Source organism: Pelophylax lessonae (genome assembly GCF_965119305.1).
Source record: "Pelophylax lessonae genome assembly, chromosome: 2".
Lineage (NCBI taxonomy): Eukaryota > Metazoa > Chordata > Amphibia > Anura > Ranidae > Pelophylax > Pelophylax lessonae.
Genome location: NC_138769.1, coordinates 411,598,544 through 411,612,202, shown reverse-complemented (window position 1 = coordinate 411,612,202; position 13,659 = coordinate 411,598,544). Strand labels below are relative to the sequence as shown.

Below are 13,659 nucleotides of genomic sequence, written 5' to 3'. Positions count from 1 at the left end.
CTCCATCGAAAAATAATTTAAAAAGTACATGAATACTCACTTGGCATTGTAACAAACTATGGCAATCTAAAATATGACAATTTTATGAAAATATTATTTTGAAATTGTATTTTGTTGTGTTAAAACAAAAAAAAAAAAAAACAGCTTAATCAACAAAGATGCTTTACTGCAAAATAACTTGGTACACATGTATCTATACCCTGTTTACAAATAACCCTTGATTTTATATTTTTTATATATTATTACTTATGTAGAGATAAAAATAAAGTTTTAGCTTCAGACATGCTTGGGCTGCATATTTTGGGGAAAGGGGGAATGTGTTTGAAACAGCTGATATAGCAGATTATGAAGATACCACAGTTTATATGCTTGGGAAATAAATATGTTTACTTTAAATTTGGATTAGTAAATGATTGTGTCTGTGGCGACTTTTAATTCCTGTGATGTGCAGTCTGAGTAAAAAAACATCACTATAAGTGCCGGTTCACACTACCACGGCACGACTTCGGGGGCGACCTGTGAAGTCGTGTGCACCTCGACTTCGGCGCGACTTGCACGGACTTCACATAATGGAAGTCAATGCAAGTCGCTCCGATGTCGCCCCGAAGTAGTACAGGAACTATTTTCTAAGTCGGAGCGGCTTGAGTCGATCCTATTAGAATGGTTCCCGTAGCACAGAATGGACCGCGACTTGTCAGGCTGACCAGTCGCCTGACAAGTCGCGGTAGTGTGAACTGACACTTAATCTTCTGAGAAGAGGCTGGTGCCAGTGGTGTCTTCTCTGAGCACTGACATAGACACTGGAGCAGTACAAAAGTGTTTATGCCATGTTTGCTTTAAAATACTTTAATAGTTGGATCTTGGAACGTACAAAATTGAAATTCTGTCCAACTGCGCACCCATCACTTAAAGTATACCCTTTAGATCCACATCAACGAATGATTGATGTAGCTGGTAGCCTGGTGGGCAGGTCAATTGAACTCAACACAAGAGTGGCAGCACCAATGTCAGAAAGGCAGGCAAAAGCCAATTGTGCATGTAAAAAAGGACAATGAGATAAAATTTATCAGCTATTAATCCATAATTGCTGGTGCCCACATCTCAATACCAACTAGAAAAATAACCATATAGACCCAAAAGAAACCTTTTAGGCATTCCTTACTTCAGAAATTGTTATAAAATTTTCTTTTTATTTGTTATGTTAAAATTACACCATTAAATATAACAAGATATTACAATAGATCACCAAACATGGACAAAGTATATCAATGCTCTAATATCCCACATGCATTTGTATATATATTATTATATTCAATGTAGTACAGGGATTTCAAGATTGGATAGACCCTTGTTGTATCCAAAGGTTTCCACAAAGCTTATTATGCTGGAAGAGATGTGTTTGTTTTATCATATTAGCACTCACATTTGTGATGCAACACAGGGAAATGACTGGGCATGCACTGGGGACAAGATAGGTGGATTAATGAATGGACATAGGGGAATTGATTTACAATGACACTACAAAATGCAACCACAACATGTTAGCTCATCATTACAAGGTAAGGCAAACAAACAACACTGGGAATATAACTACATTACATGTTCTGCACATACAAAGGTGCATATGAGCAGAAGATCACATTTTAGCATTACCTTTTTATAACAAAGTGGATGTCATTACTATATTCCAGTATCCTCCTGAGTTTCGTGATTCCAAAGCAGTTTGGACGTCGAAATGAAACCCCATCAGGAAGGCCCACAACAAAAAGGTCATCTGGATACATCAAGAACTTGGAATATGGCACTTTGACAGGATGAGAAGCCCCGATTGCTTTAGCTGCATTTTAGCAACATCACAAGAAGAATAAGATGATTTGTACATTCTAATGAATGTTTATCTTATTTGAAAAGTAACAATATTAAAAGTACATCAGTTCAAACACAAAATGAAAACAATATTTAATCCAGATTTGTATTTGTTAAAAATCCTTGAGTATATTTCAATATGGAGAGTATACAAGTACCTAATTCTCTCTTTATATTGTTCTTCTGTATCCCCAGACATGAGAAAAATGATTCTCTGTTTCACTTCATAATGCCGTCAATCTAACACTGGGAGCTTGCTGACAGCAGCAAGCAGATTAAAGACATCCTTGATGTGACAAAGCAACTTCATTGTGGAATCAGCAAGCTGATTGCTGGTTATTAACTTAGCTGTATTACTTGCAGTAGAGAGACGTCAGGTCACAGACTTGCAAAGCTGAGTGGCAGGGTTACAAATACTATATTTTCAAAGATATCAGTTCTATAAAGGGTATAAGAGGAAATACTCTGGACTGTATGAGTATCTGTAAACATGGATAGTTTTCAAAATAAAAAATATTTCTGTGATACAAATTTGGAAGAAATTGGAGAACCACAACATATAGTGGCATTGCAAGAAGAACAAGACAGTTTACTTTATAACATTAGAATTTGTAAAAGTAATGATTACATACTGCTTGTACCGACTTACCAGTTCCAAACAATTAGCTGTGGAAACCAATGTCACTGGCTTTTATACCAAGGCACAGTGCAAGATTTATTTCCAGAATATTTTAAAGAGAAGTATAGTCAAAGCTTTTTTGACCATACTTCTACTGTGGGTCACAGGAGTGCACCTAGTTCTGAACTCCTGTGACCAAGATTCAGCTGACAGTTGGCTAAGGCCCGCTGTTGGCTGATGTCACAGAGCCGGTCCAGACTCAGCCTCTTAGCGCGCTGCTGAGAGCGATGCTGAGAGCCTGAGCCAGCCACTCGCACCCCCTCCACAGCCCCATGCTCCAATGAGCGCTTGAGTGGCAGAGCATAGAGCCAGTGGCTTACAGTCAATGCTCACTTAAGACCAAGAACTGTGACCGAGAACTGTGACCGAGAACTGTGACCGAGAACTGTGACCGAGAACTGTGATCGCTCAGTTCTTGGGCTTAGAGCAGATGGGGACATCTGCAGCATCGGATCAATGCTGCAGCCACATAAGTGAGTATATATGTTTTTTTTTTAAATCCCGCATTTCTTCCACAATCCCGCATTTCTTCCATAATCATCTTATATGTATGCTCCCTCACTAAAGCTGATGTAGTATGTTAATAAATTGTACTTTTTTCTTACCATATTTTTTGTTGAAAACGTTCTCTACTCTTTTTCTTAATTGTCTGATTATGTCTCCAATCCCTTCTTGCAACAAAAAAAGAAAAAGAAAAAATAGATAAATCACAATTAGTTTAGCAGTTGTCCTTCTCAAAAATAACCGTGAAATTTATTTACAGTGCATGTGTTGAATGTACAAATCATCTTACATATCGCACTTGTCCCAATTTTGGTAAATTGATTGTATGTACAAAACATGTCTGTAAATGTACACCTTTAAATAATTGGAGAAAGAGAAAAAAACTAGTCTTACACTGACAGCTAGTAAGGATAAAATAAAAAGCAATGGAAAAATGGTAAAAAATGTCTGGCCATATGACCTGGCAGTGAAAGGGTAAATACCACTTTAAAAGGGATGTAGAATATTTTGCCTTTATTTTCTTTTATTTACCAGCGCTAAAAATTTAATTTTTAAAAAGTCGTACATGCAAATTCTATATTTAAGAAAAAGCCAGATGTACTGTGACTCTAGATTTATTTTAATGTGTTTAATCTTGGCTTGTTGTTTACAGAGCCTAATAACTAAAGCTCAAATATTACAGTTTAGAGGCGGTTCACACATATGCAATGACAGACATCGCATGTGATTCGCAGCGCACTGCTCTGTCTGTGCGATGCAAATTCAGCCATAAAGATTGTATGGCTGAATTTGCATCACATTCGGACCAAACTCACAAAGGACCCTTTTTTGGGTCCGCACCAAAATCAGATTGCATGGGTGTTCACACCTATGCGATCCGATTCATGTCTGAACTGACAGTTCACACTGCGATATACAAATTGATCTGGGGGTGTCGTTAACTTAGTATTGGCACCCCCAGCGATTCGCATATGGCAGTGTGAACTGCCTGCGAGTTTAGTGCAATGTTGTAACCCGCAGTTGATGTGCAAGGTTCCCGCATCGCATGTGTGTGAACCCGGGACTGAATGAGTCAAGAGTGACATCCCTCTCCTGCCCACTCCCTTTTCTGCTATGTTCGTGCACCTTTATAGTTCTAATAGTTTTATTATTACTTTTTATTTTTATTATTTGAGGTCCAACTGGCCAAATATATAGTATTTCTACCTATACGTATGATTAGGATCTCTTGCATGTTTTTATCTTGCATCTAAAAGCAGTATAAACAGAATTACCATCTATGTGTTTCTCTTCATTCCTGGAGTTCATAGAGGGCACTTTGTCTGAAACTATAATAAAATGGAACTGTATTAGAAGAACTCATTACAAAGACTTACAGTAAGCCTATAACAGAAAAGTAGCCATGTAAAGGAAGAAACACATGAAAACTTGACCCAAAGATAATGGGTGCACAACTGCAAATGTTATTTATTGCAAGCTTTTTGTGTCTATAAAGGTTTTCAGTCATCCATGTCATGGGCTAGTGGTAGTAAATCACACAAAACCTGCTGGTTATTCTTGAAATAGCCAGTCATTACCAGTCATCCTTTTTAATTTATCTAAAGCCAGATAGTTTTCAGATTTAAACTCTTATGCCTCGTACACACGTTCAGATAATTGGACGACTTATCGTTCGCATTTTGTTGCATGATACTAATATCGAATTTAACAATGCATATAAACCTAGGATTTTTTTCGTACGATTCCGGAAAAGCTTCCTGGTTGCTTAGCTACGTATCAGATGGTGCAAAACAAAAACAATGGCAGCCAGGATTTTTCCGTGCTATTTTAGTGTTTCTGATCATGCGCAGTCTTTGTAGATCGATTTTTAGCGGACGCATACTGTACTGATTAAACAATTGTCGTTCGCTAGGCTATCGTACGACAGAAGTTTTCCTGTTTGGCCCTTTGGATTTTGTTGGATGATCAGCTGTCGAAAGCTGTGTACTAACAATCAGATTATCGTGTGATCAAGTCGAAAGCGATTATTTTCGTCCGATTATCTGAACGTGTGTACGAGGCATTAAGCTGGATACACACTATACAACTTTTGTTGTTAGATTTCCTTTAGATTTACCTTCAACTATGTAATACAAGGGCCTGCCTGATTGCATACAAATTGAAAGTGTTTAGATTTAACCTCATATTATATGGTTTTGGTAAATCTAAAGAAAAAAAATCTAAAGACAATTGTATAGTATGTTTAGCCCATTAAGCTGGATACACGCTTTACAACTTTTGTTGTTCGATTTCCTTTAGATTTACCTTTAATTATGTAGTGCAAGGGCCTGTCTGATTGCATGCCAATTGAAAGTGTTTAGGTTTGACCTCATATTATATGGTTTTGGTAAATCTAAAAGAAAAAATCTAAAGAAAGTTGTATAGCGTGTATCCAGCTTTAAGGCTAGGACTTCACATCCAATTTTAAGCAGCATAATCACACTATTAAAATCTCAATAGATCAATTTCTTTGTTATCTATTTTCTACTTCCACACAGACTTGAATAAGATGATTACAACCACCAGCGGTGGTCACCTACGCAAATAAAGGGAGCCTCAATTGTGGCTCCCTACATATTTGGAGGGCTGCACAAAAGCTTCATTTAAAAATAAAAAATTATATTCTATTAATGAAGCTGTACTCCCGACAGCTGCCCAACAATCCCCTGCAGCAGCACTTCATAACACATAGTTACATATTTAGTTGAAAAAGACACAAGTCCACCAAGCTCAACCAATAAAAAACAAAAAAAATCCAACCATACAATCCCATATACACAATCCTATACCCGCAGTTGATCCAAAGGAAGGTGAAAAACCCCAGCAAAGCATGATCCAATTTACTACAGCAGGGGAAAAAAATCCCTTCCTAAACCCCCGAGAGGCAATCAGATATTCCCTGGATCAACTTTACCTATAAATATTAATGCCCAGTTATATTATGTATACCTAGGAAAAAATCCAGGTCTTTTTAAAGCAATCTAGTGAGCTGGCCAGAACCACCTCTGGAGGGAGTCTATTCCACATTTTCACAGCTTTTACTGTGAAAAAACCTTTCTTTATCTAGATGTAAAGAGTGTCCTCTTGTCCTCTGTGATTACCTTAAGTGAACAACTCAACACCAAGATCACTATATGGACCCCTTATGTATTTATACATGGAGAACATATCCCCCCTTAATTTCCTCTTCTCAAGAGAGAATAAATTCAGTTCCTCCAATCTTTTCTCATAGCTGAGCTCCTCCAGGCCTCTTATCAGTTTGGTTGCTCTTCTCTGCACTTTCTCCAGTTGCCCAACACATTTTGCACCAGGATTATGTTTGTATCCTCTGAGGTTAAGAACTACCCATGTAGCCTCAATCCTATGAGTATTTCACTCACCATAATCCAATTATTATAATGTCATGGACAGGAGAAGGGTGGTAACTGGAGTGCATAACACAGGGTGATAATAGATAAACATGCATTTGAGTTAAAGTGTTACTAAACCCAGGACCCTGCATTCACTATATCTGGTCTCCCACAGTATACAGTACAGAACATGGAAATGCAATTATTTTTGTAAATATAAACTGCTAAATACCTCTCACCAGCAGTATATAGCACTCATATAACTTCTATCAGTGTCTGGTTAAAGCTTGTAGGAGGATGACCCCTGACGCTCTATCTGGACAGTGCTGATTGGCTCTGTGCTGATCACATGCACCCTCCCAAGAAAAAAAAAACTCTCTAGCAATACACCCCAAACTGAGCATGTGCAGAGTAAATCCAAAGGCTCTGTCTTATCAGGAGATGAATTGGGGACAGTGGAATAAGGGGAGGATCAGAGAAGCCAGGATCAAACAGCCTTTTTACACAATGCAGAGGATTAATCCCTAAGGTTCCACAATGAGTATAACAATTTACTGAATATACAGACTGATTTTACTGTTGTGGGTTTAGTTGAGTTAAGAAAGAGACATGAGGACATGTCCTCTACTTGTAGTAGACTCTGTGGAGTTAGCCCTACTATGTTAGACTATATACTTGTCTATCCGTTATTCTGTTTTACTACTGTACAGATCATTTTACATGGTTAAATAAAACAAAAAACGATCTGCATATATGTGTTTCAAAGTCCTTTATGGTCATTTATATATTGAATCATGTTAATGATTTTCATATACCTGCTCCTGTATCTAGCACAAAAGTGACGGTATCTGAATTCACTGGACTCTTCAGACAGTCAGTTACTTCCTCTGAAATAAACAGATACAAAGCATAGGTATGTATTAAAAAGTAGTAGGAAAGAGAAAACCAAAATCTTTAAAATTAAAGTTGAACAAACCGCTTTTTTTTTTTTTTTCGTTTTGGATAGAGTAAGAGAGGGCTATAACATCAGTTTTTTTTGCCACCTGTGTTTCATTGGGGAATGTTCCCTTTGCTTCCTGTCTTATAGCGAAAACAGGAAGAGAGAGGAAATCCCTGCAAAGTGAGGGAATGCCTGGTTGTCACTGGAGCTAATGTCCCCATTGGAAGATTTCCCCCCTATTACTGTTTCTGGAGACCCAACATTTAGGAATTTTAGGAGATAAAGGATAACAGGACAAATATGGCGCTTTTCCACTGCATGGAACCGTATCGGTTCGGCATGCTTTTGTGCTTTTCCACTGCTGGTACCGCATGATATAGGGTCGGAACGGTTCGGTACGGTACGGTATAGGTTTGCTTTTCCACTGCATGGAACCGAACGGTACGGTATGGCATATCCCACAATCCTTTGTTTGCAGTCACTACTAGCCACTGATTGGTCAGAGAATCCCACCCACCCCGTTGTTATCCCACCCACTTAACTTTAGTACTACTTTAGTGGAAAAGCAAACCTATACCTTACCGTACCGAACCGTTCCGACACTATACCATGCGGTACCAGCAGTGGAAAGGCAAACCGGGCCAAGCAGGGCCCAGTAGAGCCGAGCCGGTACGAGCCGGTACTTGCAGTGGAAAAGTGCCAATAGAGAGGGTGAATCTCCCTAACGGGGATACAGGCAGCAATAAAAACCTGACAGGTGTTGTAATCCTTCTTCACTTTATCCAAAACTAAAAAAAACTAAATAAAAAAAAATTAAAAGATACCTGTTCCTATACTTTTGAAACAATATGCCAGACAGTAAAAAAATATACGTTTCTATCTCCTTCCCTGAGATTCTCCCTTCTCTAGAGTCTGGACTGCTCTGCGAAACATCACACAAAATATCCTACAGACACACAAAAGTGCCAATTACAGTATCTAAGCTTCTCCTAAATATGTATTTATGACTGCAGATTCAAGTTAAATAGACTAATGCTATTCTTCTAGCTATCCTCTCTGACAGTATCTGTGCATGGAGACTTTGGTAACCTCCTTATTGCTACCTCTCTGATGTCAGAGCTTTCTTGCAATCTCTAGATAGCAGCTGTGAAAACTCTTTATATATAAATCAATTTTTCGGCTGACCTCAGATATAGAAAATAAATCATTCCAGCCAATTTTCAAGGGAGGTGGTGATGTCATTGTATCCATGCATACTAATCAGATGTTTAAAGGTAAAGTAAAATTCACAGCTGCTTCCTAGGGATTGCTAGAGAGTTGTTACATGAGAGAAGGTGCAATAAAGATCATACAAATGCTGTATACACAGATACTGTTAGATGGGAATAGCGTAAGGAATAGCAAGAGTCACTTAAAAAGCAGAACTCCAGGGAAAACTTTTTTTTTTTTTTAAGAATAGCCACAAGTCAAATAAGTTACCTCTAAAGGCCCGTACACACAATAAGAAAATCTGTAGGGAATATTCGTCCGACGACCGATCTCTCGATTTTCGGATTGTTAGTATGGTGCTTTCGGCAGCCAACTCCGACTTTTCGGCTGACAAAATCCTGATGTGCAGGCTATAAAATTTTTGTCGTCCGTCAAAACAACGTCCGATTTTCGTCTCATTAGTACAGATTTCGACGGAAAAAATCTTGAGAGCAAGACTAGGCATGCTCAGAGACGAAAGAACACATACAAAACATTCCAGCACATGATTTCTGTCATACGGGAAAATTCATATGAAAGTAACCTCTTCATTTTCCACATCAGACCAGCATGCCACAAAAAACAGACGACAGATCGTTCGATAATCTGATCGTGTGTACGGGGCTTTAGTGACTAAATTCTGCCTGGATCGCTGCTGTTTACTCTACAAATCTTGGATTAATCTATACACACAACGCTTTTTTCTGTTGCTGTGACTGAGAGTTTCACCTCTCATATATAGTGAAGCAATGCAGTCATCTACATGTCCACTTCTCTCCCCTCACCCAGTCACAAAAGCCTTGTATTCTTTTCACAGATATATAAAAAAAAAATATATAAAAAGAACGCAAAGCCTGATGGATGAAATTAGTAAATGCTTATTTTCTCTAAATAAACCCTGAAAAATCCTGATGATTTAAAGTGTCTCTAAACCCAAAATTATAAACGTAATATATTGCAGCTTCCTATTCCTTGGTGCAGTGGCTGCCTTTTTTATTTTTTATTTTTGTTTTTTTCTTAAGCTTCTTTTGCTTTACCTTCACGTAGTAATCTTGCAAATCCTGCACACTTCCTGTCCCTGAGCGGTTACATCATTTAAATTTTATTAATTGTTACTCTGGGCTGCTCTCCTGATATTAACTACAAAATATGTCTATTTATCTCCATTACACAAGGGCAGGGCAAGGATAGCTAAAAAGTAAGCTATGATTGGTGTAGCTCACAGGAAGTGACACTTCTGGCGACATCAACAGTTATTTTCTGTATTTGATAAAAATGTTCTTAGCTTAAAAGAAAGAAAATAAATGAATCATCCACATCTAAGGACTGCAAGCTGCACTATATTACATTTTTGTTCTTGGGTGTGGTTATCCTTTAACCACTTGACCTTCGGAAGAATTATCCCCCTTCATGACCAGGCCATTTTTTGCAATACGGCACTGTTATTTTAACTGACAATTGCGCGGTCATGCAAAGCTGTACCCAAATAAAATGTATATCTTTTTTTCCTACAAATAGAGCTTTCTTTTGATGGTATTTGATCACCTCTGTGTTTTTTATTTTTTGTGCTATAAACAAAAACAGACCGACAATTTTGAAAACAAAAAAAAAAAAAACAATATTTTTTTACTGTCTGCTATAGAATATATCCAATAATAAAAAAAAAAAAAAAATGAAAAAATCTTCATAAATTTAAGCCAATATGTATTCTGCTACATATCTTTGGTAAAAAAAAAAATCCCAATAAGCGTATATTGATCGGTTTGCGCAAAAGTTATAGCGTCTACAAACTATGGGGTATTTTTATTTATTTTTATTTTATTTTTGACACTTTTTGGGGAGCAGTGACACTATTACAGTGATCGGTGCTAAAACATATGCACTGTCACTGTACTAATGACACTGGCTGGGAAGGGGTTACATCAGGGGCGATCAAAGGGTTAACTGTGTGCCTAACCAGTGTTTTACTATACTGTGTGAGGTGTGAGCATTTACTAGGGGAAGGGATGGAATTTATTCCCTGATTTGCAGGGACACAAATTCCATCCCTTCCCTCCTGTGAGAACGGCGATCTGCCTTAGTTACCTAGGCAGATCGCAGTTCTGGCTCTTTGCCTTATCATGTCCTTGGCGGGTGCCAGAGGACATCAGGTACTGTGCACCCACCGATCGGCTTCCACTGTGTAATAATGCATGACCGCCCCCTACCCAGAAGTGTCGGATCACGTATATATATGTTATCTGGCGCACAGGCGCCGCCCTGTAGCAGTAAAACTGCTGTAGGGGGGACCTGAAGCGGTTAAATCAAATAGCTCACACATTGCCTATGAATCACAAGTAAAGTACCTGGCACAGACACTTGCATGATTTCTGGATATTCAGGCTCCACTTTAATATGTCTTATTCCATTTGACTCGCTTGAAGTCCCTGTTAAATCAATAGGAACATAATAAGAATGGTCACTGATGACTGAGTATCTGAAGAATTAGAGTAGAGAAGGAGGTTTCTACTGGGCACATCTGATACAGTATGTACTCAGAAGGCCCCCATCCTGTACTGGATGGAAGAAAATTATAATTTGTTATTATATATCAAAATATAAATTTGTACCTGGCTCACATTCCTCTGGTATGCTGTTCTTTTCAGACCTGTAAAATATAGCATATTAAAAAGGATACATAAATTAAAGAAAACTAAACTAGAGGAGGTAACACCCTCACTGTGGACTACACATGCAGTTTGTTTCTATCCTTTCATACATCTTATATATATAATGGTCAGACTTGAAAAATATCATTCAGACCTTTTAGACAGAACTGCTTTTATCTCTGTGTATTTATTATCAGATTCATTTTTGGCCAGTATACATAACTGATTTGTACTTGTTTAGATTTATATCATTTATACTTTGTAAACATGTGTTTTGTTATGCCAATTATGTAGTTGATGTTATTTATTGGGAACATTAATCATCCTATTAATAATTATTTGGATTTCTGTATTGCCCACTTTCCCATAATTTACAGTGATGATAAATACATGCTATGATTTAGTCTAGCCTTTTTCCACCTGGGTGCCGTGGCACCCTGGTGTGCCTCCTGGGTTCTTCAGGGATGCCTTGGCAAATGCCTAAAAATGGCAACAAAATGCAACAGGTTTTTACTTACAGCATTACAACCCTTGGCACTGTGCAGGTCAAGCCACTGGCATTCTGACAACCTTGGGCACTGTATAGCTCAAGCCACTGGCACCCTGACAACCAATTACATCACTGGTTGATAAGGAGAATGACGGGTGCTTGCATAGCATTCTTGTTTACTTTTCCCCTCTCCATCAGCACTGGGGTCACATTGCCAAGTAAAAAGGAGAAAACAAACGCTACAATACTAGTCAGTACCAGTTTACCAGGAATAAATCACTTCTAATGCTGGAAGACCCATGTTTTGGATTTTGCTGCTATATTTAAAACTATTAGTTTAGTTTTTTTTTTACATTTTAGAATGGGGTGCCTCAAGATTGTGCAGAATTTTAAAGGGTGCCGCAACTGGAAAAAAGGTTGATTTAATCAATCCCCTCCAATTCGTGCCCACTTAGTTGCACGCACTGCTCACCACGGCACCAAGCAAGTTCTGTTTCCTTATCACCTAATACCGTGTCACTTTTTACCATGTTCAATTATTTGGAGGTATATTCTCGGTTGCAGAATATTAGCAGAACATTCAGTCTCAGCAGCTTAGAATCTTACAAGCCTCAACTCTGCACTGTGAAAATTAGCCTCTGTTTTCTCCTGCTGGGAACTAAGAAATCAGGACTGGAATGCATAAAGCATAGCCATCTTCAGGGGAAATAGGCTGGTGTAATATAGTTTCTGTACTGAGCGAGCACCACCACAGAACTAGGCAATTCAGCTGCGAAGGCCAAGGCAGTCAGATGGTGGTATAAACAATCTTTGCAACAAGTGCGACAAATAAAAAGGTCCCCACTGGGGCCATGCTGTAATTGCCCCACAATGTACACCATTGTGGTTTGGGCATTCTGGAGTAGAACCGAGAGTCAACGGGGAAGATGCTTTACTTACAACTGGCCAGTTGTCAACTTTTAATGTGTAAGCATTAATTCATATTTTCAATAACAGCAGGCGCGGTGTTATCACCACCTACATTTGCATCTAGTTTTACAGCCTATATAAAATCAATAATGTTCCATCATCAAATTCTCAGTAGTTATTTTTTAAAGCAAAGTAGCATATTTTATAGTTTAAGTCCCAATTGCCAAATTTTTCAGTGTTACATAAAAGGAAACTGAACATTAGGTCTAGATGTACATCAATTGCTGAAATTCAAACCTACCTACTCCCAAGCATGTCCATGGTTGGGCTCTTCTGGACATCAAAACCAGCCTCTTCTCCCAGGGAGTTGGAATCAGACTTTGATGTTTCTTTGGTAAATTTAGCACCTGGTTATGGTTATGTCAGTTGTATCATTCAGAACATTAACACTTCAAAGTGACATGCCATCAGTACAATAAATATTAGCCGGTATTAAAAAAACTATGGACTTGTTGGTCAAATGTGCCTCAAGGAAGAATTCCTTTGTGTGCGCTACTACTTTCTAAAATGCGGTATATTGTTACCAACCTGCATTATTGGACACCCCTGTACTGGAAGGGGCGAACAGGGCAGCCAGTACGGTCGTCAGCAACAATAAAGGTAAAACAAAATGACTCAAAAAGTGTGTGCAAATTGCTCACCCTAAAACTTTAATATGTAATACTAACAGATAAATTAGACGCAATAGGCCGCTCCAGCAAAACTCCCCCCCCCCCCCCCCCCTATTAGTAGGAAGGCAAACCCTACAATAAAAGGACTTTAACAATCAGTGGGAGGTAGCAGACATGTATGCAGTGGAGTCATCATTAATCAATTTGCTCCAGACTTCGTCAAACTTTCTAGGACAGCCTGTTATAGTAGGCATCCTGTGGAGGGGAAGTTTATTCCGGGTGCAAACCCTGCCTACTAAATCTTAATTTTAGTGT

At 38.4% G+C, this 13,659-nt stretch overlaps 1 protein-coding gene across 4 annotated transcripts in view; it reads right to left on the bottom strand.

Moving 5' to 3' along the window:
• The window catches only part of GTF2IRD1 (GTF2I repeat domain containing 1), a 164,660-nt gene that overhangs the window by 37,535 nt on the left and 113,466 nt on the right, over positions 1-13,659 (bottom strand). For 2 of the 4 annotated variants that reach the window (XR_014224913.1, XM_082245206.1), the window contains exons 11-17: positions 12,975-13,080; positions 11,236-11,273; positions 10,972-11,052; positions 7,254-7,325; positions 4,324-4,377; positions 3,151-3,216; positions 1,654-1,837 (exon numbers count right to left, since the gene is read on the bottom strand). Coding sequence is in view for 3 of the 4 variants with exons in the window: in XM_082245206.1 (XP_082101332.1) it covers positions 1,654-1,837; positions 3,151-3,216; positions 4,324-4,377; positions 7,254-7,325; positions 10,972-11,052; positions 11,236-11,273; positions 12,975-13,080 (601 nt within the window). In the remaining variant the exon portion in view is untranslated. The remainder of the gene's footprint in view (positions 1-1,653; positions 1,838-3,150; positions 3,217-4,323; positions 4,378-7,253; positions 7,326-10,971; positions 11,053-11,235; positions 11,274-12,974; positions 13,081-13,659) is intronic. The other 2 variants (XM_082245207.1, XM_082245208.1) reach the window with 2 other exon arrangements.